The following is a 25,832-nucleotide window of genomic DNA, read 5'->3' as shown; positions in this document are numbered from 1 at the left end:
CTGACTGGTAAGATGAGTAAGAGAGTTATGTTTGAGAAACGATCCTGGGTGCAGAACTAGTTCTTAGCCAATGAATGACGACATCTCAATTTGTGTTGATTATGATGCTTTAATAAGTAGTATGGAAGCTGAAGCCCCCCCTAGCCCCCCCGTAATTGCGCCCATGGGGAAAAGTGATCGATTTTCCGGAACCAAGTTTTTTTGGTTCCTTTTGGGGCCTCACACAACCCTAAACTTATCGGAAGTCGATTAGTTTTGTCTCCGCTTGCGCATTGCATTTCGAATTTGTATGAAAATTTATATGGGAAAACCCACTTTTTGCATTTACCTTTCTAGAGAGTTTAATTATGCTCTACATTATGTAAAAGTATAGTATTTTAGATACCTAACAACTTTGCAGAAGACACTGAAGAGCTAAAATGTCCCTCAAAAGAGCTATTGCTGTTCAAAGTTGAGTATGTCGATTTAAATGCAGAAAATCTTGTTTTCTGCCAACATTACCAATGTACCGGCGTCAGTAGGATTCCCATCAGAAATAACCTGTCGTAACGAGTTTATACACTCAGCTGGATTAAACAAACAAACTCAGGTCAATATTCTAAGCATAGGTAGAATCTACAACGTGTTTCAGAGATTACTTCTGATGGAAAACTGACTAACGCCGGTACACTGGCAGTGTTGGCAGAAAAAATGATTTGCAACATAAATTTCGACATAATCAACTTTGAACAGCTCTAGTATTTTTTTGGACACCCTAGCTCTTTTGTGTCTTCGGCCAAGTTGTTAGGCATCGAAAAACCTACCATTTGAAGTCATGAAACTTATGGTTTGAGCTACTTTGAGCTTTTAGAAAGGAAAAGGCAAAAACGTTGGTTTTTCCATACAAATCTCCATATAAATTTGAAATGCAATGCGCCAAGCGGAGACTAAACCAATCGATTTCCGATAAATTTATAATTGTTTGGGGGCTCCAAGTAGAACAAAAAAAACTTGGTTCTGGCTTTCTGCTTTCAAGTTTCGTTTCTTCCATATAACGATTCCCCACCCTACTATGTACAGACTCGACTGCTCTGCATAGATACCTCTCCAGATCTATTCGCGACTTTTTTTCAAGAATTTAACGTGAAGGACGGGTCAAGTAGGGGGATGGGAGGGAGCCTGAGAATAAAAACCCACTAACGTCGAACGGACTTGATCCTTCTAAGATTAAAATTAATGACCAATTGCATGTCAAAGCGGACTCTGTAACCTTGAGACTACGAGCTCTTAAGTCTGGATGAGCCTTATATTAATATGAATAAGTAAAAGGCATCCGGTTAGTGTTCGATTTAACGCTAAATACCCCAATAAATACCCAGTTGTTTATATCACAACTCATAAAGAGGAGGAAATAAAGCATTACGAATTATTTATTGTGTCTGGATAGCTCAACGACAACCAGTAAAGCGTATCTCCGCCAGAATTAAAGACAAAAGTCTCAAATCAAAGAATAATTCAACGACATATATAATTATTACCAACTCGATACTGACCTTTCTCGGATCATGGCCTATATCAATACAAAACTTACTATAGCAGCAAAACTTCATATATGAACTAATAATTAAAGCATTTGTTCTATTTTTCATTCCTTTATGAGTTCCGTTGACCTCTATTTGGACAATTATCGCTATTCAAGGAATAGTACTTCACCCGGAACACATTTTAATGACTCATAAAATAATTACACCGATCACCCCGAGCCTTAGTGAAGTTGTCTTCAGAGCAGACTTCAGTGTGCGGTTCCGCGTGAACGAGCGCCAATTAATGAGAAAAAAAATCTCGCTTTTCGCCAACCACCAAAGCAAAGAAAACTGTGAGACCACTGGTCGTGCTGCCTCTGTGACTCCAATCAAGTGTTACATAATGAGGGATGTCCCGTTGACCTAGGTCCTAACAATCGTTCGGCATGATAAACAATAGGCAATAATACATTTTTATGCGCATATAGTAAACCCTCATAATGACTCAAGAGCACCAAGAATTTTAATGACCTTATCTTTACAGAAACGTTTGTTTTGACTACTTTTTTTAATTTTTCCTTCAAATCTTTAGTTCGTTGGGTTTGGTGATCCATAAAATTATTATTTTTATTCCTTTTCGCTTGTTCTAGAGCACTGGGGCACCCAGAAGACAAAACAATCTAACGACCATGAAAAAAGTTATAGCTTTGTACGAGAGTTACGATGAAGTATCACATTGGCCAACATTTGGAGACAGACAGAGATGTTTACAATGTAATCATCGTACTATTAGCACAGATAACAGACATACAAGGTAATTTTGCTTCATGTTTAAAAAGACGCAACGGTTTTTTAAGCATATCGCAATACGCAGTAAGGTGGCGCTAAGAACACTTAGTGGTCAATGATTTGATAAAATCGATAGTTTTCCTGCTCTTATCGACATTACCGCAATAAGAAGGTGTGCCGTTTTCAAGTGTAGAAATTTTGAGCAGTCGTAATTTGTACATAATCAATCCCAGTTTATATTTGAGATAAATTTGTTTGTTTTATTGTTAATATGAAAAAATACACAAACCTCACAAAGACAGTGTTTTATCGTTGCAAAAACAGCGACTCTATAATCTGCGAGAATTTTCATGCGCCTGGCAGCTTTGACTATAATCCAGCCATCACTAAAGTTGTTAAAGTCGCAAGTTGCTGAAAGATGTCGTTAGCATTCCAAACGAGTAAAAATTTGAAATCTTACGCGCGATTTCTGGAGTTCTAGTCTGTTATCTGCGCAGCACAGACTGTGCTATTGAGTATACAGTAGGGCGCCATCGTCGAAGTAGAATGAAAAAAAATATCCCGGCAAATAATTTTGTTGATTTACAGCTTATTAAGCTATTATTGGGTGGATTCTGGCTGAACTAAAGCATAAGTAGCGGTTGCACAATAATACTGTTTTCTAGGGGTATCAGGTTTAACTTGTTGGTTTTGCCCCTATATGTTGCTGGAATTATATCTGGAAGAGTCAGCTGTCCAAGACTGCATTTACCTGCTGGACTGTTTCCTCGTTCTAGTTTCTCGAAACAAGTTTTCCATTTCACATTTCCTGTTTTCCTAATTTGATATTTCCCTTCACCTTTTCCGTTTCTCATTTTTCATTCCATTTTCATTCCCAATTTCAATTACCTACTTGTTTGTGCCAATAATCGCTCAAGAAGGTGACTCCACCCTTGGTCTTGATTTACAATCATTCATTACTCCGTGACTGGGCGTCAGCGGGTATTGAACATTGACAAGCGTTGGATTGTGACGGAATCACGCTGCCTCACACCCGTCGAAACTTAGTTCTGTGGTGGAAATTAAGGTGAAACGATGTTAAAACCACAAATGGACGGCTTCGAGCCACCACTTTGAATTTTCAAAAGCGCAAGACTCGGTAATAGTTAATGCGTCAGCTGTAAAAACGCTATTTTTGTTTGCTGCGGTGAACCAAACATAAAATAGCGTTTTCACAAGGAACGCATCAACTATTTCCATGTCTTGTGCTTTTGAAAATTCGAAGTGGTGGCTCAAAGGCGGTCACATGTCACCGTTTCACCGTTAGCCTGGGCCTCCATCATGATTGGCGGAGATTGCTGTTCCATAATGTATTTATTCATAACAATAAAAAACATAGTCATCGCTACCAAACTGTTAACACCTATCTGAGATTAGCAATTATCAATGTATCGTTATCGATGTCGCACAAAACCACATTTTTTCTTATCGGAGACGCGGCTAGACAATGTAAAATATTTTGTCTATCAAATCACCGCTCGATGTTCAGTTGGTAGTTATTAGCAGAAGCATCAACATGTTGTACAAGTAATAACACCCGTAGATTATTCAACAGATAGTAAATAATTTCTTGGTTATAATGATTCGATTACGGAATGTGAAGTAAGCGTTTCTAGGCAGATTTAACTAATTCTAAATAACATCAGATATATTATTTGTACAGAGTGCATCTATTTTGGAAAATATATCTGTCCACATTGCTTTGCCTTGTGGTCTACAGCGAGTCTCTCATACATATTTTTCACAGTCTGCAGTGGGCTCAAATTGAATGTCATACTGGTGAAAGAAAACTCTTCACATGATTGAACACCTCAATGACATTTCACTTTTTTCCAGACAACTGTTTAAAAGTGCTACTGGTAGCAGATCCCCAAATTTTGGGGAACACCTTCGATACCAAATTGTACTGGCCATTAGCTAATTACGACTCAGACAGGTAAGTGAGACTGATTGAAGTTATGATAAGGGTTATTGTCTGACTAACGGTTGAAATGAGTCACCCAGAAACAAGAAGCCTTTCGCAGACGTTTCGGAACTAGGGTACTGTCTTAAATGTTCAATGGTTAATGTATTTTTGTTGCAAAATGTGATTTCAAATGCATATGTTTTGATTATAATTTCTTTAATGCGTACGTATTTTTGTCAGTTTGTAGAAAGAAATAAAATACTTCCTTTTGTTTTTCTTCACAAATCATTTATTTGACACGGCATAAACACAATTCAATGTTTAACGGCGCCAATTATATCGGATGACTTAAAATCTATAAGCAAATTTTTTATCCTCGCTGCCGACTACGAGCTGAAATTAAGTCTATCTTAAAAATAGCATGTATTATTCAATCAGTGTTTTGTAGTCTGATGATCATCGAATGAATATGCAGCATGTATGGATTTGTTCTGCTAAGCCACGATGTCATGAGCTGGGACAGGGGCTTGTAATCCTCGGGTTCTGAGGGTATTGTGCGGGGTCTAGTTGCTGGTTTTGGTTTTTTTTTTTTTTTAAGGGGGGATTTGTTAGTAGCTTAAGTATTTATGATAAATATTAGTAAATAATGAGTATGTGTGTCCAATCACAAATGGTGACTTCTCAACACTGTTAGAAATTTGTAATTTTAATTGTTAGGATTTGTTTGCTTTCGCAATTAGGACTTATCATTCGTAGGGATTTAAACCTACTTGTCAGAAAAGGGGAAGTAAACTTACAACTAACTTAATTGCTAACTTATTGGCTATAAAGAGAGCTTATCGTAGCAATTGAGGATTGCAACGATTTTTGTCGAAAATTGTTAATAATTTTATTTGACATAGCTTCTAATGGTTCAACACCAGTAAGTCTATGTAATTCGAGTGTACCAAACCAAGGAGGACGCTTCAAAATCATTTTCAGAATTTTATTCCGAATCTTTTGGAGCGTTTTCTTCCTTGTTGAACAGCAACTTGACCAGATCGGTACAGCATAAAGCATTGCTGGTCTAAAAATTTGTTTGTAAATCAAAAGTTTGTTCTTTAAACAAAGTTTAGAATTCCTGTTAATAAGAGGATATAAACATCTCGTATATTTGATGCACTTGGCTTGTATACTCTCAATGTGCTCTTTGAAACTGCTGGTTTTGGTTCGTTGTTGTTGTTCGCTTCTTAAGAATCTCAGCGTAAGAACGCTTTGAGCGCTCCTTAAGAGACCGTTTAATTTTATCTCTGCGTTGCATGTACACCGGGCATGCGGAAAGCTCATGCAGATTTTCCCCGCAGTGAATACACTTTTCAGCGCTTACACTGCAAGAGTCTTCCGCATGAGTCTCCCCACACTTGCCACACCGTGCCTTATTGCAGCAGTAGGCAGCTGTATGGCCTAACTGCTTGCAATTGGTGCAATTCATAACACGGGGCACATACAAACGCACAGGCAGACGAACCTGGTTGATAGAAACGTGGCTAGGGAGTGCAGATCCGGCAAACGTAACGCGAAACGAGTCTGACGGAGTGTATACTTTTTTACCGGAGACGAGCGACATGGACCGTAATTGCTTAACATCCAATACTTTCGCCTCGGTAGTGGATTTTTTGAAGCAGCCGACGCCGCTTCCCAGAATACACTCAACAGTCAGACTCGAATCGGTTATTACACCGTCGATCTCCACGTCTCGTGCAGGTACATACACGCGATACTCGCGTGTAAAGAGCTCAGAGCGAGCTATATCGTTGGCCTGATCCAGATCATTGACCACTTGTTTGGTCTGACTTTTGCGATTTCGGTCACGGCCTTGTATCGTGACGTCAGATCTTTCGCGATTTGTAACGTGTTCAGTGATTTTCCTCCTGGTTTGGGCCTCATGTAGAGAACCAGTGGACCCGTTGATCCGTCTGGGTAAAGCCTGGGACGAGGAGTGACTAAAGCAGGGACAGAGGGGGGGTGAACAGGAGGGTCAGGGTCGGGTGGGTTTGGAGACGGGGGATCGGGGGCTAAGGGATCCACATCCATTGCGCTCAAACTAGCGCAACAGTACAGTGGCAAAGAATCACGTACCTCTTTTTTGTCGTCTTCAAAAGCACAATGACCGAGTCTTTCGGTGCTGGAACGGGCAGCTTCGCAGCGACACAGCTATAACACAATAGCAGGATGACCTTCGGATTATCAGTTTGTCTTTACACCGCACTTCGCACTCTTTGAAACACGACCGAGTAAGCAATGCTTTTCTTCTTCTTCACACAGTAGCGATTTTATAGCGAGACAATCACTTAATGCGTCCGTTTTCGTCGAGCGTTCGGGACGGAATGAAACAAAATACTTCCTTCTGCAATTTTTTTTTTCGTTCCTCTTTACACATTTGTGAACAGGACGGTTTTAAATGTTTTTCCGCTTTTCTTCAGTTTCTTTTTCATTATCGCCTAAAACTTTTCGATCGGACGAAGTTCTGGTGAATTTGGCGGATTCGCCTCCTTCAGGACCACATTAACGTCCATCGGTTAGTACCAATCCATTATAGGCTTGACGTAATGGCACGAAGCGAAATCCGGCCAGAACAGCGTGGGACCAAGGTGAAGGCGGAGGAAGGGCAGCAAGCACTTCTGCAAAGATTCCTCTCGATAAATCTACCCGTTCATTATGCCGGTTGTAACAAACGTCTTGCTGTACCTTCCGGTACTTCTTCGCGAATTTGTCCGTCTTTCTCTTCCGGAACTTTTCCAAAACCTCCATGCGGGACGTACCGACAAAAAACTCGAGGCCGGGTATTTGTTTGGTGTCTGCCTTGATGTATGTCTCGTCGTCCATGACGAGACAGCCTGACTCGACCAGCCTCATGGTACAGCGGAAGCGCGCTTTTTGACCACCGTGTTTTGCTTGTCAGTCCCGTTTGGCGCCTTCCTGGCCTTAAAAACACGTAGCTTCATTGTCTGCTGGATCAACCACTCCGACGAATTGGTTTGGGTTCTTCCTAAAGTACTGCCTTATCTTCCGCGCCTTTCGACCGCTTCCAGCGCGCCGAATTACGGATTTCAAGCCTTTTGCCGATCCATTATCGTTATTGAAAATTACTGTCGTGGTTACATGATCAGAAACTCACTTTTTTCCTAAATATGATAATTTTCAAAACTTTTCCTCTCTTGCCAACAGAACTAGAACCACAATCTAAACAATACAGGGGATAGTCAAAAAAAAGTAGGATAGACGAAATTTTGATCAACTTTGAAATGCTGTAACTTTGCCAAATATTGTTAGATTTTAATAATTAGAACACCATTCAACAGAGAAACTTGAAAAGTTTTATTTTCTGACCACAATTGTGGCTTAGGTTACAGGATGTAGGTAATATTCCTGAGCTCCGGTAGGCATGTCAAACCTGTTAATTTTTGAATGGATTTGGTAATGGGTAGTAGGGATCATTTACATTTTTGCATAAAAACATAGCGTAAGACGCCTTCATCTTCAGGATTTTTCATCAGGAATCTTTCAACAGATATATTTCTGAATATAGGCTGCATTGGTCACTTCCGGAACAACCTGGGTACCCCGGAGGGGCTCGTAGTTTGGACATTCATATTTCTACATCAAAATATAGCATGTGACACCTCTAACTTCAGGGTTTTTCAGCAGGAATCAACCAACAGACATATTTCTTAATATAGACTACGTTGGCCACTACCGGAACAACCCAAATACCCTGGAAGAACCCGGAGTGGGGGACATTTACATTTATGCATCAAAATATAGCGTGCAACACCTCTATCTCCAGAATTTTTCATCAGGAATCTTCAAAAAGACATATTAAGGAACATTGGCTGCGTTGGCCACCCCTGGAACAACCTGGATGCCCCGACGGAACCTGTAGTAGTGAACATTCACATCTTTGAATCACAATAAAGCGTGCGACACCACTATCTTTAGGATTTCCCATCAGGAATCATCCAAAAGACATAGTTTCCTCGTCATCCTCGGTACGACTACTGTCGCTCACGAATTAGCTGTTCAACAGGTTGGCCGACTATCCCTGATCTATGTCTGAGATACTAAAACGTCGGACGTGAGACTCGACAGTTGGAGGCCAGAAATTTGGCTCAAGACGTGGAAAAAGTCCTTCGATGATACGCTCTAACATCGCTGGTGATCACCTTGTAGACGTCAATACGGCTTAGGTTTTGGCCATTACTATCCTGTAAGCGTTACCCACGGGGACGATTCGGCACTCGCGCATAGCTTCTCGCCTTTATCGCATTTCTAAGCACAGATCTTGCAGATCTTAATGCTGCATGGTGCTCTATCCTATGTTCAACGGTTCGCGTACATTGCTTACTCTATCTTACACGGAGGCACGCACTGCGGAGGTCCACTATCGCGTCTGTCCACCAATATACCGGTGATTTTCTATTTCTATGCTGATGAGTCCAAGGCATGGTGGCGTCATACGCCCGCGATGGTGTGTTAACTAGGCTTGTAAATGGTCAAGGTAAAACAACTTTTCACTGCCGTCTTCTTTTTCTCCTGACGGTGGCAAGGCACACTGTCTAAATACATTCTTGAACCAATATGTCAAACGAGTATTGGCCACCGCGATTTTTCCTCAAACGTATTTTGACATTTTTTCTAGAAATGAGTCCCATATCGGTACACCTAGAGATCACCACAACAGACCGAATTACAAATCGATCACGTTTGGACTGATGGAAGGCACTTCTCGGATATTATCGACGTCCGAACCTACCGCGACGCACACGTCGATTCTGACCACTGTCTTCGGATGGTCAAAATGCGCCAAAGACTTTCGATTTTCAACAACATGACCTGGAACGACTCAAATTTCCCGAAGTCGTTACTGAATACATGCAAAGCCTTGAGGCAGCACTGCCGGAAGAGGCTGAACTCATCGAAGCCCCTCTAGAGGACTGCTGGAGTAATGTAAAAGCAGCCATTAACAGCGCAGCGGAAGGTGCCATAGGATTCGTCGAGAGGAATCGACGTAACGGCTGGTTCGACGAGGAGTGTCAGACGATTCTAGACGAGAAGAATGCAGCGCGGGCATTGATGCTGCAGCAAGGGACTCGTCGTGACGTGATGCGATATAAACTGAAGCGAAGAGAGCAGACCCACCTGTTCCAGGACAAGAAGTGCCGCCTGGAAGAGAAGCTCAAGAACAACAAATCAACTGGAAAAGATGGCATCGCAGCGAAGCTTATCAAGCTGAGTTGGCTTTCTGTTTGCACCAGCTGATAGTCAGGATCTGGGATACAGAACAGCTACCGGAGGAGTGAAAGGAGGGAGTAATATACCCAATATATAAGAAGGGTGACAAGTTGGAATGTGAGAACTATCGAGCGACCACGATTCTCAACGCAGCCTACAAAGTGCTCTCCCAGATCATCTTTTGCCGTCTCTCGCCGCTAGCAGGTGTGTTTGTTGCAAGTTATCAAGCCGGTTTGTGGCTGGGTGATCGACAACGGACCAAATCTTCACGCTGCGGCAGATCCTCCAAAAGTGTCGCGAATACCAAGTCCCCACGCACCACCTATTCGTCGATTTTAAGGCCGCCTACGATACTATCGACCGTGTAGAGCTATGGAAAATCATGAACGAAACTAAAAGACTAATCAAAGCCACGATGGATGGTATACAGTGCTGTGTGGAGATTCGAGGTGGTTGACGAATTTGTATACTCCGGATCTTTGGTAACGTCAGACAACAACTGCAGCAGAGAAATCCGCAGACGTATTGTAGCTGGAAGTCGTGCCTACTACGGACTTCACAAGACTTTGAGGTCTGGTAAACTTCGCCCCCGTACCAAGTGCACCATATACAAGACGCTTATAAGACCAGTAGGCCTCTACGGGCACGAGACATGGACAATGCTCGAGGAGGACTTGCAAGCACTGGCCGTTTTCGAACGACGTGTGCTTAGGACTATCTTCGGCGGAGTATGTAAGGATGGCGCATGGAGGCGAAGGATGAACCACGAGCTGGCGCAACTCTACGGCGAACCCAGTATCCAGAAAATCGCGAAAGCTGGAAGGGTACCATGGGCGGGACATGTTGTAAGAATGCCGGACAACAATCCCGCAAAAACAGTGTTCGTCTCGAATCCGGCCGGTACAAGACGTAGAGGTGCACAACGAGCTAGGTGGTTAGACCAAGTGGAGCAAGATCTTGGAAGTGTGGGACTCTCAAGAAACTGAAGACAAGCTGCTATGGACCGAGGACGTTGGCGTAACATTGTGACGCAGGTAAAATCCTGAGGGATGTTTCACCAAGCAAGTAAGTAGAGTGGGCGGAGATTTTGGAAATTATGTATATCATTGATCTTGTTGTAATAATTCTCAACATAAATATACCGAAGTAAACAAAAATAGACCAAAATAACATCGCCAAACGAATGACAGTCTGCATCTTTTCGATACGCGAGTGTCAATTGACCATCTGTTCTGTAAGAGACGACAAGGAAAAGCCTACTGCGACACACACTAATGAAGTGAAACCAAAAGAATAGTTGACCGTTTACAAGCCTGGTGGTAACTAATTGGTCAGCTCTCGGGCGGAGCTAACTTTCCCCTCGAACTCTATTTATTACCTCTCCAAACACCTCGGCATCCAAATGTGATGTCTTCTACATGCAGACGATTGAAGTGTGTATTCTACCCGTTATTTGCTGCTTCCCGTTATGGTCTACACTACAATCAAACCAACCGATGATCGCACACTACAATCAAACCAACCGATATTGGTGTAGCCATTTTATACCCGCCAGTTTGTGATCAGTCCGGGGCTGAAGAACATCACGTCGATGATCGACTCCACCATTTCTGCTAAATGTACTTTTAGTCCCAACGTTGGCCAGCTTTAGGTTGTGCTTTGCTAGAGCTCCCAACGAGATCCAACCCCTCTGGTTCGTACAGTGACTTCCCTACATCCCAAGCGTTGAAGTCATCCACTATCATGGTTACGAGGTCGACCATCTGAACGAACCTTTCGATAGACCAATGTGGCAGAGCGTAATAACTGCAGTAGAACACTCACCTTGGCAACAGTGTATTGGTCATTCGAGGTTGACACAAGCTTTTGAATCGAAAACCTGCTCTTCGTTCATATGGCCGCCATGCTAGACTCATCCGCGATGCAGTTACCGTTTCCAGGAGCGATTCGGTAGGGGTCCAAAACGATAGCGATGTCCGACAACGACTCAGAGGCTGCTTGGTAAAGCAGCTATTGTGCCATGTAGCAATGGTTCATGTTCAGCTCTGCCAGCCTTACGCCCGTGACTTAGTTGTCGATAGCTGGACATCCGGGCCTCCCATTATGTGCTTGGAGTCCCATTTTCAGGAACATGCCAGGCACTTTGGAAGCCTTTCGCAGTCTTTCGCTTTATAGCCTGCATCACCGCAACGCCTGCACAATTGGCTCCTGTCGGGTCCCTTACAGGTGCAGTATTTATGCCCTCCTTCAAAGCACCTAAAGCAAACGTCCGGATGCTGGTGTTTGCCTTAAATTTGGCTGTCATCAGGGTCAGATTTGCATCTGTAGATGCTGCTCGGAAAGTGGCTTTTTAAGCTTTTCAAGCTCAAATCCTGGTCCCGAATAGTATTTTATAGAAGCTTCCAATTTGGGATGGACGCTGTTGTGGAGATCTAACTCTAACCCAACTCTGCTCATGGATCAAAAAGTAGTACCTAACATTTCTTTCGAAATAATTCATTTATATTATGTATTCGTTTTCAGACATCTAGGGATCACATACCGTCGTGCATTGCAGCACTCAATGCCACACGTTATTTGCTTTTTGGGAGATCTAATGGACGAAGGAAGCGTGGCAACTGTTGATCAGTATGAGGAGTACTTCCGTCGATTTGCGAACATTTTCCCACAGCCAACCGCGCACACAACGATGGTAAAACCAATAACTATTATAAGATAAATTACAAACTCACTGTTTTCAAGATCTACATTCCAGGAGACAACGATATAGGAGGCGAAGGTTTCGAACCTGTGAAGGACGCTAATGTTGAACGATTTCGACAATACTTCAATGAACGTTCCTCTTGGATGATACCGAATGGAATGCAAATATACAATGTGAACCGCATAAACCGTGCGGTAGTTCGGAACGAAAATCTCGAGTATGAAAATCAAAATCTATTCGTCTTTTTCATCAGTCATATGAGCCTGCTAAAATATGCCGATGTGTACTCAGTAAACGTAAATGTTATTTCAACGTTTCACTATACTGCCGTTCCAAGCATAATTGCCCCATGTTCTACACAAACCTTATGCCCAGTGGGACAATTATGCTTGGGACGGCAGTATAGACTTCGTGTGAAATATGTATCTTAATTTCAGGCTATCAAGCAATATCAACCGGATGTGATATTCTCGGCACACGATCACACTTCCAAGTATGCCATTACTACGAAGAATACCCTGGGAGTGGAGCCAATTTTTTCGCCATTAAACGTCAACCAGGCAACACGACATGACATTGTCTCATTCAACTTGAACGAATTTCGCAAAAACGGACAATTGTTGGAGATTTCCGTACCTACCTGTTCCTACCGAATGGGCGTCATGAAAATTGGTTACGGCTTTGCTGTGTTAGACGGCGAAACACTTAGTTACACCGTATTATGGACGCCACAGCGCTTCTATCAATTAGCGTTCTACTCGTTGTTAATCATTCCACTCAAGTTGCTCTGCGGTCAAATATGGTGCAATCTCTTTAAACGGTACTGGTGCTGCTGCAGGTCACGGAGCCGAAATTATCTACCGTTACACGTAGGATAAATGAATGGAATTCTCAATCCTTTCTCCAATTTTAAAGTAAGAATTAAAGTTCTTCTCATAAGAGTCAGTATTTGAAAATTCTCAGATTCGATTTTAAGTATTATGTGCCCGTATAAAATACCCAACATTGGCACGGAACAGAATTTAGAAAATAATGAAAAGAAACAAATAAACTATATAACGGTATCACTATGCAGCTTCTTTCAATTTTGCGCTCAGTACATCGATGGCACGCTGAATGTCTCCGGTAATTTCCTTACGCCTAGACAACGCTGCGATTGCATTTTCGTATTTTCTCCCAGCCGTCCAACTGAAATTCGAACCGTAGTTAGAACCCAAAAGAAAAGTTCGAATTTTGCATTACTAAATACATACACAAGAGCAGCCCCTTCGAAATTGGCAGTCGATTCCAGGTACTGGGCCCATTCCGTGCTAACCTGTTCACAGGTTGGATCGTCGTCCGCCTTGCGTAGCCTGCAGATGGCCCACGCCTCACGGAAGAATTTGTGCTTGCGTAAGTACTCGATGGCTTCGGCGACCTAGAAAGCGGTTAAAAATTTAGCAAGACTAGTAAACTGTTTCATATATGGCGTACAGGGAATGGAACAATTAGTGAAAAAAATGAATAGGTTATCAATATTAAGTTACGTTGGACGAGGGAATTTTTTTCCAAGTCTGAATCACACCCTCAGCCCGTGTTCATTTCTCGCATCCTTGAAAAAATCACATACATTGTCTACTTTATAACCTCAATAAATTTGAAGGTGCCTGAACTTTATTTTTATAGTGAAAAATAATATCGCACGCAAGCCTGGGGGGTAGACTGGGACACGGTTATATGGGAAAAAAGCGATGGTGTTATTTTTTCGCTCCAATGCACTTTTCGTGTTCCTTATGGGTCCCATAACAACTGTGTAACTTTTCAGATCGATCGGTGAAACGCCCGATTTGCGCCCGATTTTTAAAGTTTCCATACGATTTTATATGGGAAAATTCACTTTTTCAAAACTCATTCTCTATAAATTCCCAGTTGGATCCTAAAAATAAATCGATACATGATATTTGTAGGAAATTTTCCTGGGAAAAACTCTTTTAAAGACCGTAAGGCGCTACGATGCTTGTAGAAACAGCTATTCACCCCAAACTGATCGAATGTCTGACAAGCGGCTCACCATTGAATTTTACTAGCAATACTGCTGCAGCATGCTGCTGTTGCAAATTCAATCATGTGATGAGAAAGGATATCGCTTAAATTTATCTTGGAGGCTTCCCCGAAGATACTATGAGCAAAAATCACACTTTGAAAATTAATTCCACGCGAAATTATTTCTCATACTTAAGCAAGTCTGCAATAGCAGCATGCTGTAGCAGTGTTGCTGGAAAATTTCAATTGTGAGCCGTTCGTCAGACATACAATCAGTTTGGGGTGAATAGCTGTTTCCACAAGCATCGTAGCGCCTTACGGTCTTCAGAAGAGTTTTTCCCAGGAAAATTTCCTACAAATATCATGTATCGATTTATTTTTAGGGGCCAACTGGGAATTTATAGAGAATAAGTATTGAAAAGTGAATTTTCCCATATAAAATCGTATGGAAACTTTAAAAATCGGGCGCAAATCGGGCATTTCACCGATCGATCTGAAAAGTTACACAGTTGTTATGAGACCCATATAGAACACGAAAAGTGCATGGGAGCTAACATTTATTTTTTGTCCCACCCTACTGGGGGGCTTATGCGGTCTCGATCAACTAGATTAGTTGAGAGAATTCGTTATCGATATTGTTTTTGGCACATTTTGCATGTGTAGGATAAGTACAACGATACACCGTGCCCCAGTGCTGAGTCGAGAAAATTTCCAGCTCGAAAAGATCCTCGACCTGATCGGGAATCGAACCCGATATCACAACCGTGTGGGAGAGCTAGCCGACCGACATCGCTAACCACAGAACCACGGGGACCACATTATTTTTATAGTAATGCCTATTATTATTATTATTATTATTATTATTATTAACTCTGAACGCCATATAGTAGAAAAGTGCATTCCCGAATTGAATAATTTATTGTCGTTAGAGATGCAAAAACAAAGTAGATACCGTGGAAACGAATTCAAAATGATGTCAGCGGTATGCAATACTAATCAAAAAGTAAAAAAGATAACTATTAAAAAACATAATTTTCAAATCATAACATATTCATAAAAATTATCAGAATGCAATCAAAAGTTGCTAGAACATCATTCTAACCATTAACTATTATAAAAAAAGTCTTCAAAATTAAATAAATCGTCTTCAGAGAATTATTATAAAGAATTTCACAGCCGGCCTAAAATGTTGAAACGTCGATTTAGGCATTCATAAGTCATCATCAGAATATATGTATTCGATTTCTTTGAGTCGTCATTTGGTGTGTCATGAAGTTATGAACAATTTATGAGTCATGAGTAATGAACAATTAAACGAAACAACCAAACTTCTGTTCAATCAAAAATGTACTGAAACTTCATAAAAAGTATTAACTATCATTAATAACAAACATTAAATAATTATTAAATAATGGGGGCTCCAAGAAAGGTTCGCAAAAATGTCTAAAATACCAACGCTACTATACGCACAGCTACAACTCTCTACCTACCTCATTGGAACGTTTCACGTCGAAAGCATTTTTCAAAAGGGGCTTATTAGATTTTTGGAACCGTCAGTAAATGGTTAGATTTAAGATAATTATGAAAGTGTGACTACGTCGGCATTCGGAGATAGCAAATTGAAAAGGTTCGCCTGACGCTATTGGACAATAAACAATAAATAAAATAAATAAATACTATTACAGAAAATGTTTTTCGTCTCTGGGAACGTTGTTCTTGATTATTCGGGATGTTTTTGTTCATGTTGCATCCTTTTTTTATAATTGTATAATCGACTAAAAGGCGATTTCACTAGAGCAACATAAAAATGTTTATTTTTTTATATTTCATTCCTCCAATCCGGAAAAAGAATGAAACGTTTATGGTTTAACGACAAACTTCGCTGCCAACTGCCAAATGCACAATTGCAGGGCTAGTGTTACGATCAGACTGACAACAGTTTCTTTCAAACCGGGGTTCGAAAATACGACAACTTATTTGTTAGACCAGCACTCTACCTTCATACCAACCGGGAGACTATTAGGCGGTATTCAGTTACAGAAAAAACGAGAAAGCTTCAACGAAGAAGTCAAATATTGATTACCTTATGACACGCCAAAAAGTATGGAACAGACGCTAACGTGTATTGTTTTTCGAGAAACTGATATCCATAAGCTTCGCAACACTTCCGCCAAAACCTGTAAGCAAATAAAGTTTCATCACTATCGTCAACTACGGTGCATACGAGAACCTACTCATATGATATTGATGGAGCCAGCGCTACTAGCTGATCCGTTAGTGTCCTGGATGCTATTCGTTCAATTATAACTTCCTTCAAACGAAAAGCGATCTGTGGTAACAAAATCGTTCCTATCGACGACGTTCGAGAAACGTAATGGTTTTTAGCTGGAAATAACAAAAAAAAAGAACCTTAGTACTACCAAACCAGTTGGAACTTTAAAAGCGATTATACTTTCAGCTTCAATTAGCTCTCGTAGTGCTTTCTCCGTGGTAAACAGTTTTTCATTGAAGTACTCCACCTCGCCAGTCTTATTGTTTTCCATTTTACTATCGCCTTCAAACTCATCCGGGTCATCTTCTGGCATTTTGAAGTTTGCTATTTTTATGAGGCACTCAAGCACATCAACAGGACTGTTAATCTCCCGATTAGTCAAATGAAACGTCGTCGGAACGTTACTCTTGAGCTGAACTGGTTTAATTTCTTTGAACTTAATCTGCTTCAGTTGATTAGCCAACTCGTCTACTTGCTGATCAGGCTTGGTGGATTCTAGCTCCGCTTTGGATTCTTCAAAACTGCCGGTTACCTTTTCTTCATTTTCTTTTTCTTCAGCCTTGTCTGAAAGTTGAAGTGAGCTCAATTTATCAACAATTTTACTCTTTCTTTCACGATTTCTCTTTTTAATGGGACCACCCGCTTCATCACTACCCCAGTTAATTAACGGTTTTGATTCTAAAACTCAAATAATGCTGATCTATTAAATATTTAAATAAAAAATAAACTTACTCTTGATCACAGATTTTGCTGATGGAGGATATTTGATGTAGTTTATGAAGGAAAGTGTTGTTCCTTTGCCCGTAAAGATTATAGTGTTGTCGTGGATAGGCGAGAAAAAGGCACAAAACACAGAATCCATACTGTTATACACGGACAGACAATTGAACGTGATTGTATCCCAGACACGCACGGTACTATCGAAACTGGCTGATACCAGCAGCTTACTGTTCCCGTGTCCCCAACGCAGACAGCAAACTCCAAGGCTGTGACCTTCCAAAACTTTGATGTTATCGTCCGTTTTATCTACAATAGGATCGAAGGAAATAAAGAAAAATAGAATGGAATTGCTCAATTCTAACTCTATTATAATAGATACCGTCAATTCCGTTACTGAAATCAATCAACCTAATACTATTCTCGTTTGAAGCCACAGCTAAGATATTATCCTTCAACTGCATTGATGTGATGTAACGACGTGTAATACTGCGACGATATAGTTGTGCCAAATTCTTGTTCAGATCCTTTATATAAACAAAACCGTCCTGAGTACCAACTAGCAGATAATTCTCAGACGCCGACACACTCGATACAAGTCCACAATCGTGCACTTCGATCAACTCTAGTGTAACAAAAAATATTCAACACATTATGCTAACAACAGTAACAATAAGCGCATACCGTGCTTTCCAGGTTTCATTTTATAATAAGCCATTTTGTTCTTGCCAGTAGCAAATAATACTGTTTGGCGCACCCTCAGTTCATCGGACATTTCACACCACTTGAGTGCATACACATCGGTCGATATGAAGGGATTCAGTAAAACTGGAACGTTGATTTGATTATTAGTATCGAGAACGCCTATTCTACCCTCTGATGTTCCAAAAGCGATTATATTCTCCCGCTCTGGATGCCAATCGAGTGCCGTCACTTTGGAGCAAATTTTGTTCATGTAGGGCGTACAATTGACGTAATTATAGACCATACTGGCCAGATTAATGGTGACCAATCTTCGATCAGTACAGCCAACCGCCAAACTAAAACAAGTTAAATTCTCACAATAAGCAAGAAATCCAAACTAAGTATAACTTACACAGTAGACTCCATTGGATTCTCTGTGACGCACATGCTACCCATCGCAAGGCAGTTAAGTTCGGCCACCACCTCAGGATTATCCGAAACAGAAACAGCTACAATTTTCCGATTTAGCGACTGACACCAAACGTAATCACCTCGAGGGTCATTATCTCCGACGGGACCTTGCGCTCGCACAGCAAAAATCGCAGCATCCACGGGATATCGGGCTTTACTTAGCACGGACTCCAATCTAAAACGTACGAAACATAAAAACTTCGCACTACAATAATATTTCTAGAATACACTTACTTAACACTCGGTCCGCGCATATGGAACGATACTTTCCACGCAAAAATATTCCCGGTAACACTATTTGCTACAATCGTGGAAGGATTCACCCACACCGCAGTAATGAAGGCTCCTGCTGTGCAGAGGCGTTTACTGACCTGACTATTAGGCAGTATAATTCTGTCGATAATCACACCGGCTTCATAGTTCCAAAAGCAGATGACATTCTCCCGACCACTAGTAATTAGCACCAACATTGGTGATCCTTCCTGTTCCATTTCTTCCTTTTGCCCATCGCCATCCTCCTCATCTTCATCTGAACCACTTTTCTCTTTCTCCTTTCCATCGCCATCCACAATAATAAAATCTCTCAACTTTTCCGCCTCGTCGAGGTCGTTTTCATCATCTGTATTCAACATGGACGCTTGTCTTGCCGATTCGTCCTGTGGGCTATCTGACTCGTTACCTTCTTGGTCGTCTTGCTCTTTGGCTTTGATTATATCTTCCTTCAAATTCTGACAGGCTTCCAGAAAGTTGAAACCCTCCGTCGTATGAACTTTTTCATGAAAACGGTCCCGCTGTTCGTAGCTCGAAGTTACCTGGTCAACAATTGTTCCAAACTCCTCCTCTTGTCCGCTGTAGTCATAAATGTCAAAAATATCGGACGAATCGGCGGACGGTTCATTTGCTGGCTCCAGTTTTTCTAGGGGCTCTATAAAGCAATAATCAAGCATTACCAAATCACGTTTTTAAAAGTGAAGCAAGTTCTATTAAAAAAAAGTAACAATCTGTCTTATCATACTCACTTGAATCAATTTTATCGTTTCTTTTACGAGCTTCCTTCTTCGGTCGATCCTCGCGCCTCCAATTGTCCCGACACGAGTCCGAACGAACCTTCACAACCATCCAATCGATCGCAACAACCTCCTTGTCGTGACCTCGAAGTTTGTGTAGCACAACAGGTTTACGAAGATCAACCATCAGTATTAATCCGTCACGCAAACCGATCGCCACAATATCCCGCTCTTTGGGGCATGGTGAAATGGTCACTGCGCAACCCCGAAACAACTCTGGGAACACTTTGCACTTATTCGTGATAAGACAGTAAATGACGAGAGTTGAGCGATCAATCGAAACGATCTTTTGCGAATGGATGAAGGCAACGGCCGAAGTCACCTCGTTATTCGATTCTGGTCGTGAGGACTTTTGATGTTGGTGTGCTTTGTGGCCATTCACCGGAACTCCTTTGTCTAAATCCCAAACTTGTAACGTATGCAGATCGTCGTAAGTGGCAAATTGGCGTCGCTCGCCCCAATCCATTGAACAGGCGAGTGATTTGATTCTGAAATATAAAGCATTCGTTTTTTTTTTTTTTTTTTTCATCAAAACATTGCTATCTGCTTCACATACATTCCCTTGACATTGAAAATCTTAGTTTGAGGTAAATGCTCTTTGTTTAGTGGGGCAATATAATTAACATCCGATCGCGACTGATACAGCAATCCGTTGTCAGGTGTGCAGATGAAACTATTTTGCCGGAACCATACGTGAATGTTCGGCACTATAAATCCATCCATAGTCGAATCCATTTTGGTTATTTACTGTTAATTGTCTGAAACAAAACATTGAAACAATACGGTACGGTACGGTTGAACAGAACCGTGCTGATCACTTCAATAAAAACACAAACCTTATCTTGTATATGTTGAAAAGCCTGTTTTGTAACTATATATATCCAAACAATATTTTATTCTTTCTTATTGTAGTTTTAATATCAGAAAGGTTTGAAAGCCGAGCAGCTTGATATCAACATGTGCAAAACAACAAAAAGCCGCGGAAAAAAGCAAAACAAAACCAAATGCCGATTACACATTACACCGCTTGTACTATATCGATTACACCGCATATGCGAAACTCGTAAAAAAATCAAAGGCTGAAAATGCCAAAATGGGGCATAAGCTACACGTTAGTTTTCTATTACTCTATACTGAATGATATCAATTTATTTCGAACTCGTATTTACTTTTTGCAGCTTCAATATTCTTCTTCTTCTTTTTCGGTTTGATTTTGTTGGCCTAAGGGACAGTTGCCTCATATTAGCCAATTCAGCTCCTATGTTACGGTTTCTCGTTACATTTTTTTTTTTATTCTCGCTTATTTTCCGTCGGTCTATTTCCGCCACTGTTGTTGTGCCAATCACCGACGCCCGGAGAGGCGACTCCACCCAGGACCCTTACTCACGGCCCGTTGATTAAAGGACCGGCGCCAACGGCTTTACTTCCTCATGCGATGGAAGGCGTGATCCCAGAGATTTTCCGCCTCAGAAAATCTCCCGGTGTCGGCTAGGATTGAATCTAGACCAGCTGAGTTGGTTGTGAGTGGATCACGCCACCTCACAACCATCGACACCTATGTCGGCGGTGGGATTCGAACCCAGGCGTCCCCCCCCCCCGCGTTTCTCGTTACATTGAGTCGTTACACTTTTATTTTTGCCATACGTATGAATTGTAAAACGTTTTCCATTCCTGTGTTATTTAATTCATTTTTATTAGCACACAATAATTCTGGTTCCTCAGATGTTTGAACTTCATGCAGTCAAGGAGCATATGTTCAGTCGTGTTATCCTTTTCACATATATCGCATTTCACCCAGTCAAAATTCTAAGTAGTCGTGCCCAGAGTCTATGGTATATAGAGTCGCGCGAAGAGAAAATCTATCGTTTCGGCAACACAGTTTTTGTGCCGTTTGTTGCCAAGAACTATACAGTTCTGTTTTTTACCATGCATAAGCGAATATCATTTTTTGAAATTCTTCACAAGGTACACAGTTTTGAAAGATTACACCGGTGATGTTTTGTTAAATTTAAGTGAACCAGTGTACAGGTTTAATGTTGGATTAAAATGTGTAGGTAAAACTTCGGAAAAACACATATTCTTTATTACGCACAATTACAACACTTTTCATCCACTCCTAACATTATCACCTTATTTATTTACATTGCTCGATTGGTAACCTCGTTTGACACTGATTTGGTTCCTGTGGTTTCATCTTTGCGGGACTCTTAAACATAGACTCTGGTCGTGCCCTGCTAAGACCCTATTCAGGGTTCTTACTTCTTCACCATCAAAATCTGTTTTCCAATACCAGGGCCTAGTCATAAAGGTTGAAAAACTTCCTTCCTTTTCGTTTTGTTAGCGCTGTTTCTTTGTACCATTGTTCCTTGCTTTTGCCAATTGGCTTTTATATTTCCTTACTGCATCGGTCCACGTGAGCTTGTTCATTAAAATAACATTTGAACATGCACCTTCTTCAGCAAGTTTGTCTGTTTGCTCATTGCCTTACAATCCTACATGCCCGGGTATCCATTGGAGAACCGTTCCAGTAGCTTGCAAGTCGTGACAAATTTCTCCGGTTATTCGTCCCACGCCTTCAACTCTTGCTGTGTTTTTAGGAGTCTACAACCTGATTGTGAATCCTGTAGTATTACTGTTTTACATCTCGGGAGCTTTTGGATTTCCTTCAATGCCGTTCTGATGCCCAGCAGCTCTGCTGTCATACTACAGGATCTCATTTCTAGTTTCATATTAATTTCCATCTTTGTCTCTTCCTCATATACCCCTATTCCGCAGGTCTCACCGATCAGCGACGCATCAGTATACACTTTGCGAGGTCAGAAGAATTTTGTGTTAATATATTCCAATGCGATTTGGCGCATAGTTGTCGGAGCCATTGTTTTCTTGGTGATGGGGAAGTCATCAATATTATCGTGTATGTCTATTTCGAACCGCTTCTCTGCTTAGTAGCAACCATACACTTGCTTTGCTTCAAGATTCAACTTACCATAATAGACCATTTTACGAACTGACAGGTGTCACGGATCCTGCTGATATCTATGCTGCTTTTACGTGCGTTGTGTCAGCGGCTTCGAGCTTTCTGTCAAAATTTCATTCATGAATTGAGTTCAGAAACGTCTCGTAAAATGATCTATGCTGTAATGCCTTGTTCAGACTGCGCCGAATATCACCTGATATTTATCGCCAGACGATATCGGATATCACCTCAGGAGTTCACCAGAGATCCTCAGAGGGAGAGATAAGCGATGAAAAAACCGCTGATTTGGCAACTAGGTTTCACATAACAGAGGTGCCAGATCTCTTCTCAAAGCACAATATTCACTAACTTTTTTATTCGGCTGACGGTGACGGTGGAAGTCCTATAGGGAATAATAAATGGTTAAAGCCTCGTTAAAAGTAATAAATGAATGAATGAATGATAGAGAATAATAAAGTGCATCACAAAAACCGTGAAGGTGTTAAATTTTATGTTGATGTTTAATTTTATATACTTTCATCATTATTCTGTAGACCATACAAAGGGTTTGTGAGTTAAAAATCACTGTGATGAAGCAACTTTGGAGCATTCTCAATTCATGTTTTAGCACACTGTAAAAAAATTTCACGTCGAAGTGAAGTGATTTGCTGTTGAATTCGCACTACTTGCCGAACATTTCAAAGTGAAAAGAAAATCCTTCGAAACATGTTAATGCAAAGAACGGTGAAATCAACAGCAAATCACTTGATTTTCTGCTGTTATGTTCATCTTTTTTGATATTCTTATGTTTGAGATACAAAATGTTGGTCATTTGGATATTATCTGCTAATCACAATAAATTTAAAAGGTTTCTGTTTATTTTAGATTTTTCAATTTTATTTTATTCTAGGTTTTCAACTTGATTACAAAATGAACACTGTCGCTGTGTCGGTGTATGTGAATTCAGGATCTGTAAAAGAGTTGTTTTATTATTATTTTATTAATATCAAAGATTCAATAGAACTTACTTCCAAACAAATTTTTAATCTCCGGGGAAAATGTGCTGCTTGCGCTTTTCGCCACCGCGACTATTTTTGTTTCGTTTTATGTTTTTGACGTTTGTCCATTGGAATCGCAGCTGTGATTCAATTGACTTGAACAGTGGTGCAAATTCAAGAGATATTCATTATAATATGATGGTGATTTCCATTGAACAGTTTTCAACGCAAGATCATTTCATTAGAAAGTGTTATTCATTGTGAAATCAACACTAAATCACTTCAATTTGCAGTGTGACGTGACGAATTGAGTCAAGTGCAAAAACACTTGAAGTAATCGTGGCATTTAATTACAGTGCAATGAAACATGGAAAACGTGTAAAAATAAATATATTCTTTATTGAACCTTATTGCAATACCTTTCAATGTGTAACCGTTCTTGTTCGTTTAGCTCGAATTTTGACATGTTCGTTTGGCTCACAACACTCTCTTCGCATATCTCTCCCTCTGAGTATTGCTAGTGTTCACACTACAGTCAGATGATATAGTTTGACATTTGCTTTGGTAAATAAAAAGAGAAGAAAATAAAAACGGGTCAGAGCAAAAACAAGACAACAAGAGCAATGCAATAGGCCTATTTAATCGAAACGTTTAGTGCAACTAACTAAAAGGTGGCATATAGGGGGAATAGGGGCATAATGGGCACCCTAACTTGGTGGCTGATTTAAGCATGGAAAACGACTAAAATTTTAAGCTGTCTTCAGTGCAAAACTTGAATAAACTATCTACAATTAAAGCTACACCACAGACAGACGTCCAAGCAAGAACAACATTGATCAAAGTTTCCGTGTAAATTTTCAAAGTAAATTGCGTTATAAAAAACTTGTACACTAGCACCGCCTGGTGACCTTATCGCTACAATACATTTTTTTTCGCTGGTGTACGAGGCTGGCGGTACTGGAAGCGCTATCTGGTTACAGATCGCTACTACAAAAATTTTACACAAGTTTGGAACTCAGCTTGGACGTCTGTCTGCGGCTACACTATTCACAAACTGAAAAATTCATCGTATAATGGTGAAAAACACAAATTAGATTCATGCATCAAAAACTACCAATCAGTCGATGTGTGGGGCACAATGAGCACCCCACTGTGGCATAATGAGCACCCACGGGGTATAATGAGCACTCTTATAGAACATATCTTAAAACTGTGTAGAAGTACAACTAATGGGCCAAAGTTTGTCGCGAGATGCCGTCTCAAAGATTTTCTGATATATGTTCGCACCATCACTGTAAACGTCATATACGTCACACCATACGTCATATTGATGTATCTACATACTTGATTCAGCCATTTAAACGACCGTAGAAGCTTATTTTGTAGTGCGAAATAATAATAATTTTTCCAACATCCGGGAACTAAGTTGATTTTTTCAATATATTTCCATATTTTAAACAGACAAATCACTTTTGTTCTACATAAAGAGATACTGTAGTAACTACGGAAGAGTTCCACATACCATGTTGTATTAAAAAATGCATAGTTTCGTATAAAAGAGAGGTGCCCATTTCGCCCCGTTTTGCTTTAGCTCATTGCGGTTATGTTTATCTTCGCAGAAGAAATCGCGGTGACAAAAGCGGTGAAGCATTATTAGCCAGAAACCCATCCAAAGTACTCGAATGTTCTTTTAATTCTCTATCGCCATTACCGCTGAAATCTCTGAACGATCGAAGATCATCAAGTATGCCTGAAAGAGATAGATCATGGTTAAAGCGTCTCCTACAAGACACACGAACAATTTTATTCAGTTTTATATCATGTGTGTAACGAACGTAAATGTTTCGATGGTATCGCACTCGGTTTCAAGCGATTTCCTCCTGAAATCATACAATAATCAAAGGGCCACGAAAGAAATATAACTGTTTTTTTTTTCTGTCAGTGATCTTACTTGCTCTGTAATCTGAGGGTAAAAAGTGTCGGCTGCATACTCTGGAATATTTCGTTGGGGTGGTGACTCTACGGTATGCATGCTTCCATTGCTTACAAACATTACTGTCGTTAAAAAGAAACGTGTAGTTTTATTCTATTCCCAGCTTTTGCAGTGCAACCAGTAACAAAACACATAGCTCTACTGCGAATAAGTGTAAATGGAAAAAAGTATCCATGCTCCGGTGTGACATTATCGTCATCAAAGCTTGAATGTACATATATTTTGGCCTTGTGTGAAGGTTTCTTGTTCTTCGCACCAATAGCTCGCCGTGGATCAACAGTTGACTTAAAGTACTTCGTTCTATAGTGTTGAAATGTCACCATTTGTGGCAGAACACACAATACTAATTCTGAATAAATATTAGTACATATTGATTGATTGATTGATTTTTATTATAGAGCCTTTAACCTGAGGGGTTATTCAGCTCTTATTAGTACATAA

General features: G+C 40.6%; 2 protein-coding genes across 3 annotated transcripts; one reads left to right on the top strand and one right to left on the bottom strand.

Moving 5' to 3' along the window:
* The first annotated feature begins 3,605 nt into the window (after window positions 1-3,605).
* On the top strand, window positions 3,606-13,268 carry LOC129726757 (uncharacterized). Its single transcript, XM_055683821.1, has 6 exons — window positions 3,606-3,932; window positions 3,994-4,109; window positions 4,167-4,266; window positions 12,031-12,199; window positions 12,250-12,507; window positions 12,649-13,268. The coding sequence occupies exons 1-6, from the start codon at window positions 3,910-3,912 to the stop codon at window positions 13,087-13,089; spliced, it is 1,107 nt and encodes a 368-aa protein (XP_055539796.1). The 5' UTR covers window positions 3,606-3,909; the 3' UTR covers window positions 13,090-13,268.
* On the bottom strand, window positions 13,133-20,630 carry LOC129726754 (protein rigor mortis). Of its 2 annotated transcripts, none has more exons than XM_055683816.1 (13): window positions 20,281-20,630; window positions 20,001-20,202; window positions 19,397-19,932; window positions 18,612-19,302; window positions 18,319-18,552; window positions 17,907-18,262; window positions 17,605-17,847; window positions 17,238-17,531; window positions 16,686-17,069; window positions 16,468-16,618; window positions 16,317-16,410; window positions 13,465-13,628; window positions 13,133-13,399 (listed from the first exon to the last, which is right to left on the bottom strand). In XM_055683816.1, the coding sequence occupies exons 2-13, from the start codon at window positions 20,177-20,179 to the stop codon at window positions 13,279-13,281; spliced, it is 3,447 nt and encodes a 1,148-aa protein (XP_055539791.1). In that variant the 5' UTR covers window positions 20,180-20,202; window positions 20,281-20,630; the 3' UTR covers window positions 13,133-13,278. The 2 variants fall into 2 exon arrangements, with proteins under 2 accessions (XP_055539791.1, XP_055539790.1); XM_055683815.1 differs by having other exon boundaries at window positions 16,686-17,183; window positions 20,281-20,532.
* Between the last annotated feature and the right edge of the window lie 5,202 nt (window positions 20,631-25,832).

Source organism: Wyeomyia smithii, chromosome 3 (assembly GCF_029784165.1).
Source record: "Wyeomyia smithii strain HCP4-BCI-WySm-NY-G18 chromosome 3, ASM2978416v1, whole genome shotgun sequence".
Classification (NCBI taxonomy): domain Eukaryota; kingdom Metazoa; phylum Arthropoda; class Insecta; order Diptera; family Culicidae; genus Wyeomyia; species Wyeomyia smithii.
The sequence above is the reverse complement of the archived record's forward strand: the minus strand, read 5'-3'. Positions and strand labels throughout refer to the sequence as shown.

What these genes read in the sequence shown, in the direction of transcription:
- LOC129726757 (XM_055683821.1), top strand. Translation starts at nt 3,910, where the DNA reads ATGATTCGATTACGGAATGTGAA. An exon ending in TCAAATTGAATGTCATACTG is followed by an intron (nt 4,110 to 4,166) that starts GTGAAAGAAAAC and finishes ACTTTTTTCCAG; the next exon opens with ACAACTGTTTAAAAGTGCTA. An exon ending in GCTAATTACGACTCAGACAG is followed by an intron (nt 4,267 to 12,030) that starts GTAAGTGAGACT and finishes ATTCGTTTTCAG; the next exon opens with ACATCTAGGGATCACATACC.
- LOC129726754 (XM_055683815.1), bottom strand. Translation starts at nt 20,179, where the DNA reads ATGGATTCGACTATGGATGGATTTATAGTGCCGAACATTCACGTATGG. An exon ending in AAACGATAAAATTGATTCAA is followed by an intron (nt 19,303 to 19,396) that starts GTGAGTATGATA and finishes ATTGCTTTATAG; the next exon opens with AGCCCCTAGAAAAACTGGAG. An exon ending in AGAGCTAATTGAAGCTGAAA is followed by an intron (nt 16,619 to 16,685) that starts GTATAATCGCTT and finishes TGTTATTTCCAG; the next exon opens with CTAAAAACCATTACGTTTCT.